General features: G+C 36.8%; 1 protein-coding gene across 5 annotated transcripts in view; it reads left to right on the top strand.

The window, feature by feature from the left end:
* GRB2 (growth factor receptor bound protein 2) overlaps positions 1-20,868 on the top strand; it is a 67,963-nt gene that overhangs the window by 38,742 nt on the left and 8,353 nt on the right. For all 5 annotated transcript variants that reach the window (XM_088133320.1, XM_025170434.2, XM_025170433.2 and 2 more), the window contains 3 exons: positions 10,694-10,791; positions 19,267-19,389; positions 20,652-20,820. In XM_088133320.1, coding sequence (XP_087989446.1) covers positions 10,694-10,791; positions 19,267-19,389; positions 20,652-20,820 — 390 coding nt within the window. The remainder of the gene's footprint in view (positions 1-10,693; positions 10,792-19,266; positions 19,390-20,651; positions 20,821-20,868) is intronic.

Here is a 20,868-nt window from a genome sequence, read left to right as displayed (position 1 = left end):
AATCCAGTTTTTTAAAGCTTTTTTACACGTCCACCAACCATGATAGAATGTCCTTTCATGTTCACGCTTCCAACATACTTTTTTTTTCACCTGTGTCACTAAGGTGGTAATTCATGCTATTCAGTGTCCTTGCAATGTACTGTACATTGGCGTGATTTCTAGGGCCCTATGTACCCAGATAATTGAGCATCATAGTTGAATTAAGTCATAAACCCCTTTAGTCAAACTTTATTTTTTTATTTGATTTGTAAGTCACTTTAGTGACTCTTGGCAGCTCACAATAATTAAAGAACAACAACTAAATAGAATGGGTTAAAAACAAATATACAAACATAAAAACCATCAATAAACCACATTAAAACAAAAAATTAACCATAATCAACAGAATCCATCACTACGTCATATTCAACACAACCATTATAGAAGCTCTCCACTGCTACCACACGCCGAGGTGCAGTGGCAAAGCCGTGTCTTCAGGACCTTCCTAAAAGCCAGGAGGGTCAGGGCCAATTTAAGGTCCAGGGGAATGATATTCTAAAGGATGGGCACCATGGCATAAAAGGCTCTCCTAGGTCCCGCCAGATGACACTCTTTTGTAGATGGGACCCGTAACATGCCCCTCCTTCCGGACCTTATGGGATGGCAGATGTCACCGGGGAGAGTTGGTACCTCAGATAACCGTTATCCTTTATTTGGATAAAGGCCATAATGAATAAAAGAAAATCCTGGTGCATAAAGAAGGTAAGTGATAAAACAGAAAATACACAAATCTTTATTGCAGAGGGAATTGTTCTGAATACACATTTTAAAATCTTTGATCCCATTTGGTTTGAAGATGTTGGTTGATATTACATCATGTAATTAAACTCTTTGTTTTACAAGCTGTGATCTGTTCCATAGTGTTATCCACATTAAAGCATAATCTGGTAAAAGTATTTGCAGAGTTACTTCTTTTATTAATTTAATTCAGGTGATTGCAATTTGCTTAAAATTCATTTTCTCATGCTCATTTGATACATTTGTTTTTACATTACTGAAGGTATTGGATGTATTAACTGGGAGACTACTGAATTCTCCCGCTTATTTGTAACTGTATATTTCAATAGTCTCTGTTTTTCAATAGTTGGTATTGAACTGTGGCTTTAATTATATTAACTATTGTTTTGTTTTAGATTAACTGTGAGGAGTTAATGTTTGAGGCCATGGAGGAAGTGTTCAAAACACATCTGGCCTACCCAATGTCAAGGTTTCTTTGGAATATTTTGAAATAACATTTATCGTCTCCTTCACATTATGTTCTACTACTATCCTCAGAAAAGATGTCACTTTTTACCAGGGAATGATATCTTATTCATGGACTCTTGTAGAAATTGTGGCTTTCAGGATTATGGGGACTATATATAATTTGGACATTTTAGGTATGCTTATTTTTTAATCATATTTACTCTTAAGTATTTTCCTACACTATTTAAATTGTTTTATGTTTATACTACATCAGCATGATTTTTTCTTTGTCTTTATTCTTTTAACAACATAAAGTAGCCCAATAACTTTTTTTATTTTTTCACTTTCTCCTTCCTTTTGTTAGTCCTGGAAAAATAATGACAAAATAGAGTGTTTAGGTTCCTCTTAGTGAGCAGTAATTTCATAGCATAGTTGACCTTGAAAACATTAATGATCACGTATTATTTCATACTTGGATGCAAACCAGTAGTTTATTGCCAGTCACTTAGAAGCAACATTTCTCTTGTTTGATTTCAAAACAAAATATGTACTCTGAAATGTATCATGGTGTGTTTTAATGACCAAGAAGGTTGGCTTCTGCTGTAGAGCTATGAAAAGAGGAGAGCTGTAGTCTATGGGGACAAAAAATCGAAAGGAGTCTGGTAGCACATTTCCCGATTAACACATTTTATAAAAAGGCATGAGCTTTTGTGAGCTGCAACTCACCAGTAGGTGCAATTCTATTTCTCGGTAGCATTTCTGAGAAATAGTAATATGAGATCATCAGGTTGCATCTGATGAAGTGAGCTGCAGCTCACAAAAGCTTATACCTTTTAATAACTTTTGTTAGTCAGAAAAGGTGCTGCCAGACTCCTTTCGATTTATTGCATAGCTAGTGAAAGATTTCTCATTCCAGTAGAAGAGAATATCTGTAGCTCAGGGTTGAACTGTGGAGTCCTTGGGGTTTTTTGAATCTGGTTGTTTTCTTGCAAACGTTTCGTTACCCAGCTAGGTAACATCTTCAGTGCTAGAATGGAGTGGGGTTTGCTCTCTGTTTATATACAGTGGCTTGCCCTGCCAGTGTTGGGGGGGGTTCCCCCCCCTTGGTAGTTCCTTGATTAGGGTATTGTTTACTGCTTGATTGTTTGTCTAGTGTTAATCTTGGTGTTAATCTCTGCTTATCTGAGTGATGATTGCTAGCAAGGAGATGTTCTGGTCTTTCTGTTTCCTTTCTATTGTCCCAGTTGAATAGTGTGTAGGTGTTGTTTATCTCTATGTGTCTGTTCATGGCTGACTTGTCTGAATACCAAGCTTCCAGGAATTCCCTCACATTTTTGGATTTAGTTTGGTCTAAGATGCGACAGTTTCCCAGTTGAAACTATAGTTAAGTCTGTCCATGTGTTGTGAGATTAAGGAGTTTTCATCATGTCTTCTGACTGCTAGTTGGTGTTCATGGATGTGCTCTGCTAGCCTTTCTCATTGTGTGCAACTGAAACTTCCTAATTTCATCAGGCAGTACAGTATGTACAGCTTTGGACTGGCCAGAATTGAATTAGCAGGCAAAATAGGTTGACTGACTGTAGTAATGATGGTGGGAGTATACTTGTAATGCTGCTTTTTCTAAGAAATCGGCCCATTATCTGTGTTGTGCTTTTTTGTGTTGTGAATGGAATGATTAGATTGAACCCCAGCTGTATGTGTGCGAGGCAGATTATAGTTTTCGCGTTATTCTGATCTCATTCCATTAACAACTATCAGTTGGGAGAAAACTTACAAAACCCTTTATTTAGTGGGTCACAAAAGTAGTGGCAGTGTAGAACATGCTTAGATTTTATATATTTATATATATACATACACATACACACAAACACATAAACTTTCCTCTGGATTTTACAAGCTCGTTTTTTGCTCTGTGTAGACTTTTGTGTTAATCATAAAACAGTTCATAGATAAGGTAAACATATATTTCATATCTAGTCTTTGTATGTTTAATGCACTTTGGAGCATTTTTACATTAGTGGTTTAAAAACAACACATTCAAAGCATCAAATCTTTTTAAACGTCATAAGTTTGGTATTTAGAATCAGATTTCAAGTTAACTTGTATTTGCTTTTTGAGCTATGGGTTTTATATTCATGTGAAGGGAGATTACAAAAATTGAATTTAATTGCAGCAAGTAGCAAATAATGGAGGATTACACAAAAGACCTATAATGAGTGGATCATTGACTTTCCTTCTGGCAACGATTGGTGAAAAGTACTGTGTTATACAAAAGGACACTGAAGAGAGACAGAAGGTAAATGAATGTTACAACTGTGTCATGAAGATTACCAGTGGAAGATTATCACTAGTTTATCGTAACATTCTGGGGATTGTACAAGGCTGATTGCTTCAAACGTCTACAGTGCACTTAAACTAACATTAAAATTATTAATTGCTAAACATTAAACATTAAGTTGCTAAAACTTAGGGTTTTCAACATTAATACATAAGATCTTGCATGATTTCAGGAGTCAGCCTGAAAAAAAAATTGGGGGTTTGAAGAATTTACAAGATTTTGTGAGATTTTTGTGGAGAGTGCCTGGGACAAAATACATTGCTGACTGTTCAATTCCAGGTCACTTTATTGACATGGCAAAATATTCAGAATTTGCCAAGGCATTGAATGATCTCTTAAGAGTGCAGTTATCTGGGTAGGTGCTGCGTCACCCAGGAAGTATCTTTATTACCTGGTTTTCTGTACTCATACTTGATCAGTGTAAATGTTTGATTCAGTTGTAGATAGCTACCATGAGTAGAGGTGGTGTACACACACTAAGAATTTTCTTTTCATTATTACTAGGAGAAAGAGGAAGAAAGGGAGGTATTTTGACTTGCACATTTTAACATAGTATAAAATTAAAGAAATATCTGCATTTGAAGTTTAAAGAGAAGTTTAAGAAGTCCTACAGCAAGAGAAGAAAAATATAGAAAAAAATTAGAACTTGTTTCAGCACATAAAATAATACATTTTTTATCCACTGTTCATCTACTTGCTTAAAGGATTGACTGCTAGTTTACGCTTAATGTAGTAGAGAAACCAGGTATTCCTGAGATGCCATTTTTAATATCTTGTACAGTAATTATGGCTTCTTCCCTGAAGGATTAACTGGCCAAAACAAATTTTTAAAATTAGTACTTTTTAAAAATAAACCTGATGTAAAACATAGCACAGAATAAATAAATGGTGTGTATGGGACATATATAATCAGAGGTTTCTTTACACTGTTCCCTATATAAATGCAGTATTCCTTGTTGCCACTATTAAATAAAGATGAAGTTTGAAGTAAGGAAGGATGTTCTGTCTTCTGTTTCCGTGATAAAATCCCAAATACTAGTTATAAAATGCTACTGCCTTAGGCTTCACACAGAAAACCCACTTCTCTGTCTGTCAGATCTATTTCCTCTTTTTAAGAAGCTGTTTATGGGGAAGTTCTTGGAATTTAACCTGCAGCTATGGGGAGGACTGAACTTTTAAAGTAAGCTTGCAGTAAAAACATAAACTGGCAACTATGTGTGAAAGGAGGGGAAAAAAAAGATGCCCCCTAAAAATGGCTTATTGGCTTCATTTGTAATATCCAGGACAATTCAGAACTCTAGAAAAATAATAGGAAATAAAGTAGTATTCTCATTTTCCTTTTATAACAATTTCCAATGCATAATATGCTTCTTGTTTTCTACAAACCTTCCTTCATCTTGTTTTAAAGGTCTGTATATGAATAAGAGAAGGTATAAGGATACTAAATGATTTTGTATCTAGACTTGCCTCTTACTTCTTGAACTATTGTGAAGTAGAGAAACTGCTGATATAAATACAGCTCAAAAATTAACTGTCATGTTAAGTACTGCTGCTGTGAAAAGGAATTGCTTCCTGGCAGCTTTTAAATTGTCTTATTTTCAGCATTGGTGATATTTCCATTTAGGCTGCTAATGATAAGTGAGAAGGGTTTCTTAACCCTCCAGCGTAGAAAGATTTCCTCATAGTCATGCCTCATTAAATATTCAAATAGCAGTTAAGTCCATATATAATATTTGCACATGGAAATGCAAGACAGGATGAGCCAGATTCAAGTTCCCATTCAACCAGGAAATGTCTTGATGACTTTGGTTCAGTTGCAACAGTTGGTTGCGAGGACAAAATTGGAGGGTATGTAGCCCAGGTAGGTAGTACATTTAGCCAACCTTGGCTGATCTAGAAAAGCTAAGCAGGATCAGACCTGGTTATACCAGAATGAATGACTACCAAAGAATACAAAGAACATGCCATTGAAATTGAAAAAACAGACAGAAGATGAACTGATGAACTGCTTGCATCTTTTTGCCAAGAAAATTATATGGATATATTCTTGAGTCCTCAGATATCACTCCCCCTCCCCCCCCATGTATTCCATGGTATATAAAAAGAGGTGGTATATAAAAGCAACATATACATAATAATCCGTTGAACATTGAACTCTCAGATTTAAAGCTGGTGTGTGCGTTCAGGTCGACAACCTGAATTTCAAATAGACGCGGACCTTACCTTGCCTTCGAGAACCAGGAAACATGCTTCCAAAAATCTATGATGAGAATAGTGTACAAATGGAAATGTTCTGCGTGTAAAAGACAGAAAGCTGTATTTGAAGTCATTCCAAAGCTCATCTCCTACATCCATTTTCCATAGGGCAGTAATCAATTCAAAACATGTTGCAATTTGACTTAGGAAGTAGATCAACTTTATATTTTATTGTCTAAATCTGATATATTTTTGTTACATCTAAATCTCTTACAGCATTGCTTGTTCTAAACTTTTGTTATGGTACAGAAAGCCTAGGTTTTCCTCAGGGAAGAGAGAACTATTTCCAGCTTCAAGAAAGTATGGTCTCCTGGCATCTTGGCTTCACCAGATGAGGAGCTCCTCTGCCTTTCTCAGCTAACCCTACCTTGCAGAGATCATGAAGCTTTTTTGGAGACCCTAAGCTAAGCACATGATGATTCCTTTTTATTTTAACTTCTTCCTCCATTCCTAGAAAACTGCAGCATGGAAAAATAAAGAAGCAAATATTTCTATAGTACAAAACCTATTGTTCCCAGAAATGGAATATTACAGAGAACTCCAATTATTCCTTTTCTCCCCCTGGTCACACTGATCTGAATATTCTGAGGATGGTCCAGTGATCATCTGAAAATTAATCCTCTGAACTGGAAGCATTTTCTAGTATTTCAGACAAAATTCTGTTTCAGTGCCAGACAGGACGCAGAACACAATGAACCACTTCTGGTTTAGGGGATTAACTTCTAAAAATTTGCCTGACCACCCCCAAAATAAATTCTTAGCAATGATAAAATGTAGGCTGGGAAATTTTGGGAGGAAATGTATAATGTTTTGTTCCCATATACATATCCAGAGTACATGAGAATACTCAACTGTGTGAGAAAGCCAAAGTGTAGCCTTTTGAAGTCTGGAGGGCATATAAATTAAGGAAGGCTTCTTTACATTTTTTTTCTCGTGCTCTTGGGAAAGAATTCTTGGTTTGCATTACAGCAGCTTGTTTATTTGAGATGATGTTCAGATTTCTTTCTCAGGAAAAGGAACATGCTCTTTCCAGTAACAATGAAAGGAATAAAAATATTTCATTTTAGGTGGTTACTACAAATACAGAATGATAGTTACTGAGCTGGGTTACCTGCAGTGAATGATGGCATTGTCTCAGAACATAGATATGTGGACCAAATTCCATATCTTATCTTCTTATCTTAGTTTCAGCTAGAACTCAGCAGCATCTTCTGATATGAATTGCATCGCGCACTCTCAGGTCTTGGAAATTTCTCAAGCTCAGAGTCATTGGATAAATAGTTCTAGGAAGACATGGTCCAGAGACCATAGACAGCTAACAGCCTTCCATCACAAGATTCAAGAGCATATTTACAGAAAATTGTGTGCGTGTGTGTGTGTAAGAGAGAGAGAGAGACTGGAGGCATGCAATTTCTTGCAGAGAAGTAGAATGTGTTATATAAATCTGATGTAATTGCACATTGGATCAAATAGCAGATAATGAGAGGTGGGGTTTGGAGACTACATTCTTACAACTTGAAATAATAAGAAGTGAAAAATTGGTAAGTTCTATATTACAAGCCTGGAAAATTGCCTCTGTGACAAAGTTCAAATGCCCAGAATCATCAGAATGGATACACTATATCAATATGTCTATCAAGACTCCATTGTTTGCTTTAATTCAGATATACATGCAGAAATTGTGAAATTTCCCATTGTTTGTTTTAATTCAGAGATATATGCAGATAGTGCATCGGGAATGATTATACATGAAGGACATAATAAAAATTAAGATGAGTGAGGTATTAGACCTTACAAGATTAGGGGCCACAACTTAATATAAATACATTACTTGCAGGGGCCTGCAGAGAATAGGATAGTTATTACTAATAATTTTATTTATTATGTGCTTATAACTATGTAATACAGATGTAGAATAAAATAACAATTGAAACAATACAATTATAACATTATAATATAAAATAAGGAGGCTTTGAACATGTAACATAAACAGTGAGGAGTCTTGTACCCTTATCTCATATTCATGGAAAGTATTGTGCCAAAACAAGAAATAAAAACCAACACTGTGGTTCAACTTACATGAAATTTTAGTGGAGTATCAGTTGAAATGATCTTGCTATTCCCACTCCCCAACTCCTTTCATGTGGACCTTGATTTTTAGCAGCAGTGTCATGAACTTACCAGATATAAGTAACAACTCCATTACTGGCCAATAAAGAATTGTATATATTTCACCAGTAAAAGTTAAGCTACTGTTTGTCATTTATTCTGTATGTATCAAAGGTTAATTCTTTATCCATTCTTTATAAAGGTTTATAGACCTTTGTTACTAAAGTATATTTATGTTCTGAATGATTGAGCTATCAGTAATAACTTTCTCCTTGAAGTAAATACAGTTTAGGAGAGGGATTTCTAACAGGATTGTTGCACAATGATAACTGATCCAAGTACAGTGATCACAAGCTGTTGCTTTTAAAAGTAAAAACAAGACTCATTGATTGCACACACATGTAGCATACTTATGAGAACATCCAGATTTCTTAGGGTATTATTTTTAAAATTTGCCTTTTCTTATTACCATGGGAACAGGTAGGCTTGCCTTGATGAGAAATCTCTTGCCCAACTAAGAATCTGACAACTACAGTCCTAAGCAGTCTCAGCATTATTGTACACATGACCCAAATGTACCTGCTAAAACTAGCCTAATTGGAAATGTTCCAACATAAAAGAAATTGCTTCAGTTCCCAATAATTTGGTTAAATTAATTAGTGAGTTAAATTTTTGTTCTGTAAGAAGATGTGTTGCTGGCTACCAGCTTGGCTGGCTTCAAAAAAGAGTTGAACCAGTTCATGAAAGTTATGGGGATCCATGACTATTAGCCTTGATGGCAGGGTGATGCCTCTGAAGGCCTTCTGCTGGGAGACCAGTGGGCTTCCTAGTGCAGTTGGTTGGCCACTGTGAGAACAGGCTGCTGGACTAGATGGGCCAGGGGTCCGATCCAGCAGGTCACTGCTTATGTATTTATTTTATGTCTATTGCCTACAAAGATAAGTAATTTTTTCCCTAGACTGCTGAAACTTAATGGTGGCTTCTAGTTTTCTATTGATTTAAATTTTTAACCAAATGGTTTATAATTCCATTCTTTGTTTTGTACAAAACAATTCAATTATAACACTTTCAATGACAGCCATACACCATCTCACAAATAGGGCGTACAAAACGTTCTTGAAGTCCTGCAGCAGTGAGCTTTTTAAAAGGGCAGGTTTACTTTCTAGTATTCTAGTTATAGGATAATTGTTATACGGGGCATTGCTATACTATGTAAAAGTTAATAGGAAATTGAAAGCATTAATAAACAACTATAGGCAGTTATATTTGGCACATTTTAAGTACGTGTTTTAAGTGGACTATAGGTAGAGTTCTGACCTGTGACTTGTTTAGAGCTGTTACCTTCATTGTTTACATTTCCCCCCAAAATGGAACTTTGTTCTAGAAAGAAGTCATGTTGAATTTTCAGTCAAGTATCAACTCTTCATAAACCCATATACTGTAGCTAATAAGTAACAGATTTTAACAAAATAAAGAAACACCCAGTATCCTTTGGATGGAGTATACTTAAGCACTGAACTCTTGCTGTTCAAAGGTATACTTGACAATATTTTTGAACTATTTTATATGCTAGAATAAAATTAAAGTGCAAGACACATTCTCTGATCTACCTGTGTAGTGATTTTTATATGCAGTATAGGTAGTCCCCAGTTTAAGAATGAGTTCAGTTCCCAAGGTCTGTCCTTAAGTCAAATTTGTATGTAAGTAGTATTGTGTAATTAACTCAAACCATTGTTTATTTAACTTGAATCATTATTTATTTAACTGGAATTTTACTATAATAGGCTCTATTCTTAACTATGGATCATCCTTAAACTGAGCATTCTTAACCCAGGGATTACCTGTATTGGATTTACATAATTTTGACTTTTGTAAAAATGAACACCCTTTTTCTTCTTCTCAGTGTTTAAAAGAAACAATTAAAAGGGATAATGGTTTGATGTATGCTTTTTATTATCTGGCAAAAAAAAAAAATCCCATGGGGGGGGGACAAGAACAATATTTGTGGGTAGAATCCTTACAATTTTCTGTTAGCAACATGTGCATATGTAATATCCCTTTTGGGGAGAGATAAATATGTAGTAAAAATAAGCATGAATTGCTTTATTATTTGAAAATGCTCTGAGGACATTTTAGGTGGGGGGGAAGATGCTAGGTTTGAAAGAAAGATATATTTAAAAGACTGGAGCTATACAGCTTGATTCCGTGTTGACCATAATATAAATTTGTTCTACATCATAGATTCTTGAAGGTATTAGAAACAAATATTGTATGTGGGTGATATACTCAGTCCCTTATCCTCCTAGAGTACTGAAGCCATATTCTTATTAAGCTGTTAATTCATTGTTTCATAGTGAGTTCCAGAATAAAGTGTGACATTTAAACATCTGATTTACTTTAACCAAACTCTTTAAGTCAGTGTTTCTCAACCTTGTCAGCTTTAAGATGTGTGGACTTCAACTCCCAGAATTCCCTAGCCAGCCTTGCTAGCTGGGGAATTCTGGGAGTTGAAGTCCATACATCTTAAAGTTGACGAGGTTGAGAACACTGCTCTAGGTGGTGAAATTAAATATAGAACTGGCAAGTTGGGTGTGTACTTAATTATCCCATAAATACAACCTTAGAAAGCTAAGTTATTTTCTGTCCGCTTCAACAATTGGATTTTCTTTAAAACTAGCTGCCTGTTAGTAAAATGAACCTCAAATGAGATGTACTGTTAGTATGTTATCCAGAAATAGAATCTGTCTTCCTTTCCTCTTTTTCCAGGTTTTGAATGAAGAATGCGATCAAAATTGGTACAAGGCAGAACTCAATGGCAAAGATGGCTTCATTCCCAAAAATTATATTGAAATGAAACCACATCCGTAAGTAAAGTGTCACTATTTCCTCATATATTTGGCATGCCTGCTGCCTGAGCTGTGGTGCAAAGAAAATCCTTTATTAAAATACAATGCAGAGAGCAATGCAAAGGTGACTTTGTGAATACATACATACGTGCTTATAAATCTGAGACAAGACTGACTAAAGTAGTACAGTCATCATTGTTTTATAAAGCATATAATTCAGTTACTTTGTCACAAATTTTAGATCTGTGCTTAAGAGAGATAGGCAACAGTGCCCGCAAGATATTTTGAACTACAACTCCCTTAATAATTGGACAGTTGCTGTGCTGCTGTGACTCATGGAAATTTTAGTCCAGGAGGGCATCAGATTTCCTACCATTAAAGTAGAAACTTTAGGGGCCACCTCCAGCCAAAATTCATTTGAAAATACAGTAAGTGAAAAGGTGAAGATTACATCTTCTGACATATCTCTCTAAAGAAAAACATCTTCATTCTCATGAGAAAAATTGTGATCTCATATAATACGGGGTTTTGAGTAGTAGATGCCATCAAGCTGAAGAGTGAAGCTAGTAGTAAAGTCAGTTGTTTATATTGGCAGCAGAGAAGTAGATCATGTGAACCTGATTTCCCTGTCATTGCATTCACAGCTAGTATTGCGGAATCAGCAGTTAAGGCCATGTTGTTGCTTTTGCTGCAATTGTGACTATTCATCCAGTATAATATTTAATTCTGGTCTAGTAATGGTCATAATGTAACTATTTAAAAGAAAGCCTGGGGGAACAGATTTTTGGACTAAATTCTTTCCTGTACTTCTTTCTTTCCTTCATCAGTGACAATATTATTCTTGGTAAACCTACACAAAGCCTATAGAAAATCTTAGTTTCTCAGAAAGTTTGTGTGACACATCAGCAATAGCAAAAGAGTAATATTTTTGTCTTGATGTGTAGTGCAAATGGAAATAGTGTTCTGTAAGCATTGCCAACTTACAGAAAAGGTTTGCTCCTCTTGCTTTTAATTAATTTTGAGAAATATTTTTATAAATATTGCATGGTCTCTATACTGAAAATATTTAATAACAGCTTCAGACTAATTAAACTGTTAATACCCATCAGATTATTACAGAAAAAATTCTAAATGTATGGCCTCCCTAAAACAAAATTGTGTAATATCATTCCAAAAGCTTTCACTGAAAAAATTATTCCAGTGGAGAGCTAATATTGAACACTCTGCATTTCATTTTTTGTTCTTTCTGTTTCTATTTTGTCTCTTTTGATCCATCTCATTTCTAATTCCCCTAGGTTTTAGGGTACCCATTGTCCTGCTTTCCTTGTTATGCCACAAGTGTCGATTGCTACAGGAAATACTGTACAGTACTATAACAACAGCCAGAAATTATCTGCTATTGAAGATGGAACAAGTTGTAGAAACTGATATTATATTTTAAAAATCTGTGACTGACATTTCTTTTTTGTAAGAAGCTGTTTCTTAATTTATATGCATAATAAAATCTAAACTGAATACTAAATCAGGGCCAGGAAACTCTTTTCTGTAATGTTCCTTTAGAGGTAACATCAGAAGAACACAGATCAATCGATGGAACCACTCTCTTTTCTTTTTGTTTTTGCCACCTTCAGCCTTTCATTCTCTATAACCCACATTCGCCTGAAATAATTTTTTTTTTTTGGTCTATGTGGGGAGAGGAGTGCCTTCAAGTCAGTGTTGACTCCTGGCAGATGCCTGCACTAATCCCTGCAGTTTTCTTGGCAAGGTTTTTTTCAGAAGTGGTTTGCCATTGCCTCCTTCGTAGGGCTGAGGGAGAGTGACTGCCCCAAGGTTACCCAGCTGGCCTCGTGCCTAAAGCAGAACTAGAACTCACAGTCTCACAATTTCTAGCCTGATGCCTTAACCACTACACCAAACTGGCTCTCTGAAGTAATGTACCCTCCCCAATTAATATTCCAGTGATCCAAAATCTGATTGCCCTACTCCAAAATCATATGTCATCTAAATCTCTTATCTTTTCTCAGAGATAAGAATAGCATTTTGGCAGTGGAACAAATTACCCAGGAAGGTGATAAGCTCCTCTCCTTCATTGCACCTGTTCAAACAAAGGCTAGACAGCCCTCTCTCTGGCTGGCTTAATTTGAATTTAAGTGGAGAGTGGGAATTGAGTTAAATGGCCCCTTCCAATTCTGTGATTCAATCTTACCCAAAAATAACTCCAGATCAATATTCCCCTTCCTCAAAATATCTTTCAGTGTAACTCCAGAGCCTGAAAATCAGAAGGAGAAAATAACATTGCCTTCAGAGAGTTTGAGAGGAAAAACTTAGTTGAACAGAAACATGAAGCAAATACTCCCCATTCATACTTTTCTTTTTCTCTTTCCCCTTTCAGATTAGTCTAACAAGAGAAGATGCTTTCATAGGCATATGAATAGAGATAGAGGTAGGGCCTTCCCTTCATTCCTGACTTTGGGATATGCTGGCTGGTATTGATGGGAATGGGAGTTCAGGAACACCTGGACTGGCTACAAATTCTCCACCTCTGGGTTTAGAATTTTGCTTCCCTTGTTGAGGAGAACAAGGGGGAAAGAAGGAGCAGGTAGAAAAAAAAGGGAAATAATTGTCAGTCCTGTAGGCAAAAGAGAGACTAATATAGGTAGTCCTCAATTTACAACCACAATAGGGACAGGAAAAATTGTCATTAAGCGGGGTGGTCATTAAGCGAGGTGTCACATAACTGCACCCAGTTTTACAACATTTTTTGCGGTGGTCATTAAGTGAATCATGTAGTTAAGCATATCACATCGTTAAGTGAATCACATGGTTCCCCATTGATTTTGCTTATCAGAAGCCAGCTGGGAGGGTCGCAAATGGCAATCACTTGACCCTGGGACACTGCAACCATCATAAATTCATGCCGGTTGCCAAGTGCCTGAATTTTGATCATGTGACTATGGGGACACCAACGGTCATAAGCGCAAGGACCAGTTGTAAGTCACTTTTTCAGTGCTGTCGAAGCTTTGAACAGTCACTAAATGAATGGTCATAAGTCAAGGACTACCTGTACTCCACTGTACTCCAGAATGAATGTCTGCATCCGCTATTCAGTAAACGATTGGGGTGGCAGGGAATAGAAAAATGAAGCTCTAGCCATTTCTGCTTCTAAACATCTTGTCCCAGACAGTCTCTCAGGATCATACACAAGTACATGCATGCATGCGCGCACATGCACACACACACTTCTACTAAGAAAGTTTCCTCATAAACAACAGGCAGTTCTTGTAAAGCAGGATCAGAGAGATTGTTCAGTTTCTGTTCCAGGGCCAAGGAGGAAGGGCTAGGCTTGAAAGGAGATACTGAGGGCCAGATGAAAAATATTGCTGGCCAAATATAGTCAGCAGGCCACCATTTCCAAATCTGTTTTAGCCCGTACTCAGATGATTCAGGAGGTAATTACAGAGCGCAAGGAACAGTGAGGTTAACAGGGGCGGACTACGTTGAAATCAGGTTACAGGCTTAGTATCTGTAGGGTGCTATCCTATCATTGTTAGCTAATTAAACACTTAGTCATCGGCTTTAACAGCCATTAATTTTACGCCACCAAAAACTTATATGTAAGAGATTACTTAAGACACCAAAGTTCAATACATTTAAAAAGTATAAACTATTAATCCACCTTTATTTTTATCCTTTCCCAATAATGCACTAGAATAAAATATATAGAGGTAGTCCTCATTTAGCGACCACAGTTGGGACTGGCAACTTGGTCATTAAGCAAAGTCACTAAGTGAAATCAGACTCTGCTGATGATCTTATTTCAGATTTCCTTTGCTTTACAAACCTGTGAAGGTCATAAATGCAAGGATTGGTTGCAAAGTTATTTTTTCAGCACCATCATTAACTGCAAATGATCACTGTCTGAGGCAGTCACTAAATGAGAAATACCTGTACCCTTAATTTAAAAAAAAAATCTTTGTTTCCTCATTTCTATTCTGCCTTCTAAAAATATATTCAAAACAGCTCTCAACTCACTGACTTTGTTCTGCTGCCAACCATTCTGGAAAACCATAGTTCTAAAGTACAGTTAGGTAGTTTTGTACTTGGGATAATAATAAAGCAAAGTGCTGTTTATAGATGCCTCTTTTCAGCCATGGTTGAAAATAATTGTACGTACATTGACACCAAAAATAATAAATGTGTTCTTTATTTGCTTAATTCCAAAGATTCAACAAAAAAAAAGCTTCCAAGAGGTAGTGACATTTCCTCCCTAATAAACTTAGAACAATTATCGATCTCCTACATTTTATACTGGGTTAAAATTAGATATGAGGAAAAATAGATTATTAGGCACTACTTAAAAAAACGCTGAATAGATCATAAAATCAGCATCTTTTTATTTAATGCAATTAAATTGCAATGAGTAATTCTTGGCTTTCAGTTAGTTTGCTTTGCTCATTGGTAAAACAGTGTGGTGTGGTTTTGAATTGGCTGACTCTAGTAATAAATAGCATGCCTAAAATTACATTTTATTGACATGTTTCACATGCTGAATGTAAAACAAATTGAGGCCTGCATAATGTGGCACCATAGTGACTGACCACAAACAGATTCAGAGGTTCTTTGGTGGTGATCGGAATAAATAATGATTGCTAAGTTTCTGGGCCAGAAGCTTAGGTTGACATTCACACTGAAAAAGAGAGAACTTTGCTAGAGCTGTAAACTCCCAATCTGTATATGCCCTTAGATTTGCTTACACAACAGATCACCAAATTATGTTTATATATTTGCTAGATAGCAGATTCATCCTACAAGAATCATAATGCTGAGATATATGCATAATAGAGTACTATTTTGGGGCTCTGTAGATCACAATCCTATTTTGTTTGAATCAGTATATATTTGCAAGAAAATTCAGTTTATTTCTGAAAAAAATAACATAATATGCAGCAGATATGAAAACAAACCTAGCTTTTTGGCAATTCCTACAATATCTAACTGTAAACAGGATGAACAAATGCAGTTCTCTTGGGGACATAATGTTAGGAAGTAATCCACCAAACATGTATTTTTGTTTATGTCGAATAAGATACAGGTTTTTCTAATTCTTAAATCTCTTCTAACAGAAGGCGGCCGCATTTCCTATTTACCTAATAACTTTTCAGCTTTTAGGGTACGTTGCATACCTCCCTAATTGCGATCTTTAAAATAAACTTGCAAGCTAGTATTAATATCGCCCTTTTGGAGATAGGAGGGGGGCAGAAGGTTCAGGCTCTAAAGAGTTCATAGTAAAGGTACAATTCATACTGGGGATTTTCTGATTTGTAGCTCAGTGATGCCAACCCAAAATAGGTTATCAGCTTATGGCTCAATACAGCAAGTAATGATTGGATTCATTGAGCCATAGAGTTGGAAGGGACCATTTGAGCCCTCAAGTCCAACCCTCTCCTCAGTGTCAGAATCCAACTGAAAGCATCCCAGACGGGGGGATATCTAGCCTCTGTTTGGACCCCTGCAGTGAAACAAACCACTGTCTCCCTGGAGAGTCGGTTCCATAATCAAACTGCTCTTGCTGTTAGGAATGTTTTCCTAATAGTTGGGATCTGCCTTCCTATATTTTTAATTCCATGTCTTGCACTCTGGAACAAGAGAAAACGGGTCTTGACCTTTTTCTGTGGGACATCCCTCCAAGTATTGGAAGAGTGCTATCTACAGTATCAGACTGCCTTCCTTATAATCTGGACTTGAAACAGTTAATCCCAAAACAAGCCTGTTGATCCCAAAATCTTTAAAACAGCTAACCTAAAACAAGAAGCAGTATGACTTCATTTGTAATGATGTTGAAGATGGAAACAGACATGAAAAAACAAGGAAAGTCTTCCAAAAGAACTCCGAATTCAGAAGGAGGTTCCAACCTCAAATTGTTATACTAAAGGACACCAATTGACAAAGAGTAACCAATTCAAAGAATTCCAAACAAAGATGGGAGGAGTATACTGAAATTCTGTACAATAGAGATGTCAACATCCAAGATGAGAAAATATTCCCTATTTACATAAACCTCTAGTACTAGATGATGAAGTGATATCAGGACTCCAGTCATTACCAAATCAGAACACTATAAGACAGTGTTTCTCAACTTTAGGAACTCTAAGATGTGTGGGCTCCAACGCCCAGAATTCCCCAGCCAGCATGGCTGGCTGGGGAATTCTGAAAGATGAAGTCCACACATCTTAGAATTGTCAAGGTTGAGAAACACTGCTATAGGGAATGATGAAATATCTACAGAAATATGGCAAGCAAAAGAAGAATCAGTCAGAGTTCCACCCAAGCTACGCCAGCAATTCTGGAGAATGACACAGTGGCCAACAGATTGGAAGAGGTCAATCTACATACCAGTATCAAAGAAAGGAAACTTAATAGATTGTGCAAACTATTGTACACTATACTTAATTTCATCCACTAGCAAAATAATTCTTAGGATCATCCAATGCAGGTTAGACCTTACATGGAAAGGGAGATGACAGATGTTCAATCTGGCTTTAGAAAAGGTGGAGGAAGACAAGACATTACTGTTGATGCACATTGGATAATTGAGAAAGGCAAAGGATACCCAAAAAGTCAGAATATGCTTCATTGATCATTGAACTGAAAGTTGTGTTGATCATGTCAAGATGTTAAGTGTTCTTAGGAAAATGGAAATCCCAGAACATCTCATTGTCTTCATGCAAAACCTACAGTATATACAGATCAGGAAGCCACAGTACAGACCAAACATGGCAAAACAGACTGGCTCCAGGTTGGCAAAGGAATGAGATAAGCAGTATACTTTCCCCCTATTTATTCAACCTATAATATATATTGAGGAAAGCTGGATTGGAGGAAGAGGTTTTAAAATTGGAGGAAGAAACATCAATAATCTGCATTATGCTGATGACAATATCCTGATAGCTGACAATGCAAAGGATCTGCAAGCTCTAGTAGTAAAAGTCAAGGAGCACAGTAAAAAAATGGGATTAAAATTAAATATAAAGAAGACCAAACTAATGACAACAGGTACAACAAAAAGCCATAGAATTGACAGTGAAGATGTTGAAGTGTTAGATAGGTTTTGCCTTTTAGGATCAACCATTAACAGTAAAGGAACGAACAGTCAAGAAATACACTGCAGACTAGTACTTAGTAGAGTAGCCATGAAGGCCTTGGAAAGTTGTTCAGATGCCATGATGTGTCTGAACCTACACAGATCAGAACCGTGCCAGCAATTGTGTTTCCTGTGACATTCCATGGAATCAAAAGTTGGACTTTGAAGAAGCAGGATAGAGTATTGATGCTTTTGAACTTAAGAATTTGGAAGACTCCTGAGAATACTGCCCCTTTGTTCAACTGTCTTATGTATGGGGGGTTGCTTTCACTATGCGTTTCTGCTGTAGTTCATCCTTTCTTTGAACTGATAAAACTTTGTCCTTTCTCATGTAGTTTGGCCACTTGTTGCTCCAGGTGTTAGATTTTTTTTTCAAGGACGGTCTCAAGCTTTTATTTGCTGTAACTGTATGTCTGGTTGTCAGGCAGGAAGACAAACATGCTAGGAGCATTGCAGTTCGCAACTGCAAGGTCCTATCCATTAATCTTCACTTTTTCTTCTTATACTACAACCGGCATTTCTTCTTTGTCCTTTCTCAGACCCTCAGGTATAGCTAGCTAGCTATTCTTATCTTAGAGGAAAGATGTATTAGGGGCTCCTTTCTGATCAGTTTCCCTGACAGTTTTCCTGTTAGCTTTTCTTCTGTGCTTGTTCACTGAGCTCACTCCTTGGAATCTAGCTGCCTTATAGCCTCAGCTTACTCACCAGGAAACCATGATCTGGTTGTGTCTAAAAGTGAATATGAAGTTGTGTAGTAGTCCTCCACGTTCCACAGACTGTTAGCTTATTGTTTAGCAGTACATTCACACTGGTTGTGAACTGAGTATAATTATTATCAATTATTTGAAGCAAAGTGCTTACCAATTACTTTATAACTTTGTGGGGAGCTGTTCTGGCAATCTGTTAATCATTAATAACAGTGCTGCAGTTAAAATACACTGGTTTCATTCTGGGAAATTACTTGTGATAGAAGAGATGAAAACTATGGAAATAATAAAAATAGCAAAACTGATGGATGTAATGTATTCTTATAATTCCATTTTTCTAGCTTTTAAAAGTTAGCTAAGGATTTTCTTTAAAATTTCAAGGTCCCTTTTGCATGCCATATTACCAAAGAATTCTTAAGGGTGCTAGCTTAGCATGAATTCCTAATATGATGTCATGTGCTGCTCAACCATTCCCAACATTTCTCAAGCTAATGGAAGTAGTTAAACAGTTGTAGCCTGTTTGCCCATTCCAGAAACAATTTAGCTGGTGTTGTTGGTTGCTGCTCAAGTTCAAATAACCTGTCCAAACTTGCTCTTTCCATGGAATTTGAATTGGGCTTAATTTTCAGTTCTCTGTTTTCACAGGTGGTTTTTTGGGAAGATACCTCGAGCAAGGGCTGAGGAGATGTTGGGTAAACAGAGACATGATGGTGCCTTCCTCATCAGGGAGAGTGAAAGTGCTCCTGGTGATTTCTCCCTCTCAGTCAAGTGAGTATTACTTTTTGATTGATTTGATTTGATTTGATTTGATTTGATTTGATTTGATTTGATTTGATTTGATTTGATTTGATTTGATTTGATTTGATTGATGGCCTGGCTGCAGTCTTTGAAACTTCTGTTATCAAAATAGCATTGGCTAGAACAGAGAAAGAAAAGTTTTAAAAGTTTCCTCCAGTGCAGGGATGGGATGGCGGTATTAGGCTTTTATAGTTAAGAGTTTCTAAGTTGCTGCAATTTTGAACTTTTGTGGTTCACAGTCCTCTTCAGGTACTAACGCATTAGAGGTTATAAAGGCAAAAAGGTGTTTCTCACCCCACTGGGGATGAACTTAGTATCGTCAGCAACTCCCTAAAATCCAGTGCATTATATAGAGGGCAGCCCTGCGGCCCCAGGAAAACGCATTGCTTTAAAAAGCTGCAGATAAGTGCTGTGTTCGTGCCCCCAGAGGTTTCAGAGCACCTTGTGCCTTCCAGCCCAAGATGATGCATGGTCACACACACAGGACGTTTTGGAAGGCCATCTGCAGCTGCGTACCTGTTTCCAGTTCAGGTTCATTCACTACCAAAAGAGGCATTCAGAAAATGCTTATTGCTCCCAGTCTTGTGGCCCAATTTAAGAATAAAGTACTTTGGAGTCCTTGGGAATTATTAATGGAGTCACCTCCATTAAGGAAGTACTTTGCTGCATCAATCTTGTTGTGCCATGAAATCTTTTAAAATGTAAAACTCCTAGATAAAGCTGCCTAATAGCATGTGAGGCCTTCTTTTAATATCCAGGCTTAGTAGCCTGGTGGTGCTTTTGATTGTTTATCCACATATAGAGGTTGCCCAACTCCTTAGCGATTCTGGGTGGCTTAGAAATGAAAAAGAACATAGAGATACAAGTGAAAAAAGGACCCCGGCCAACCAGACTGGACTAGTTCTTGGATTTAACTTTAAGTGTTAGTATTCGGCTTCTGCTTATATACAGTAATAAATGTGTGATAGAAATGAGAGTTTCAAGACTTGCAAAAATTAATAGAGCTTTCATTTCGCACAATTTATATGCATTTATTTCCTTGACTTGTCACACTGACTGCTAGCTTGTACTGCCACCTAATGTTTAGAAATCCTCAAAACCCTAATGTGTATATACACTTGGCTTAGGTTAACCCTGTAGATGTACAAGACACTATAGAAAAGAATACCTCTTGCCTGGCATGTAAATTAAAACAGTGAGTACATCTGGAATGTTCTTCCCCTTCTTCTTAGATTCGGAAATGATGTGCAGCACTTCAAGGTGCTTCGAGACGGTGCTGGCAAGTATTTCCTCTGGGTGGTAAAGTTCAATTCTCTGAATGAGCTGGTAGACTATCACAGATCAACCTCTGTCTCCAGGAATCAACAGATATTCCTCCGAGACATTGAGCAAGTGCCTCAGGTATGAAAACCCCTGGCGTTTTCCTAATCATAACACTTGTTATTCTTC

The sequence above is a fragment of the Python bivittatus genome, unplaced genomic scaffold (assembly GCF_059951505.1).
Source record: "Python bivittatus isolate LINGU-HERP-01145 unplaced genomic scaffold, Pbiv_v1 ctg000080_np1212, whole genome shotgun sequence".
In the NCBI taxonomy this organism is placed as follows: Eukaryota; Metazoa; Chordata; class Lepidosauria; order Squamata; family Pythonidae; genus Python; species Python bivittatus.
Note: the sequence above shows the minus strand (reverse complement) of the source record. Positions and strands in the feature narration are given on the sequence as shown.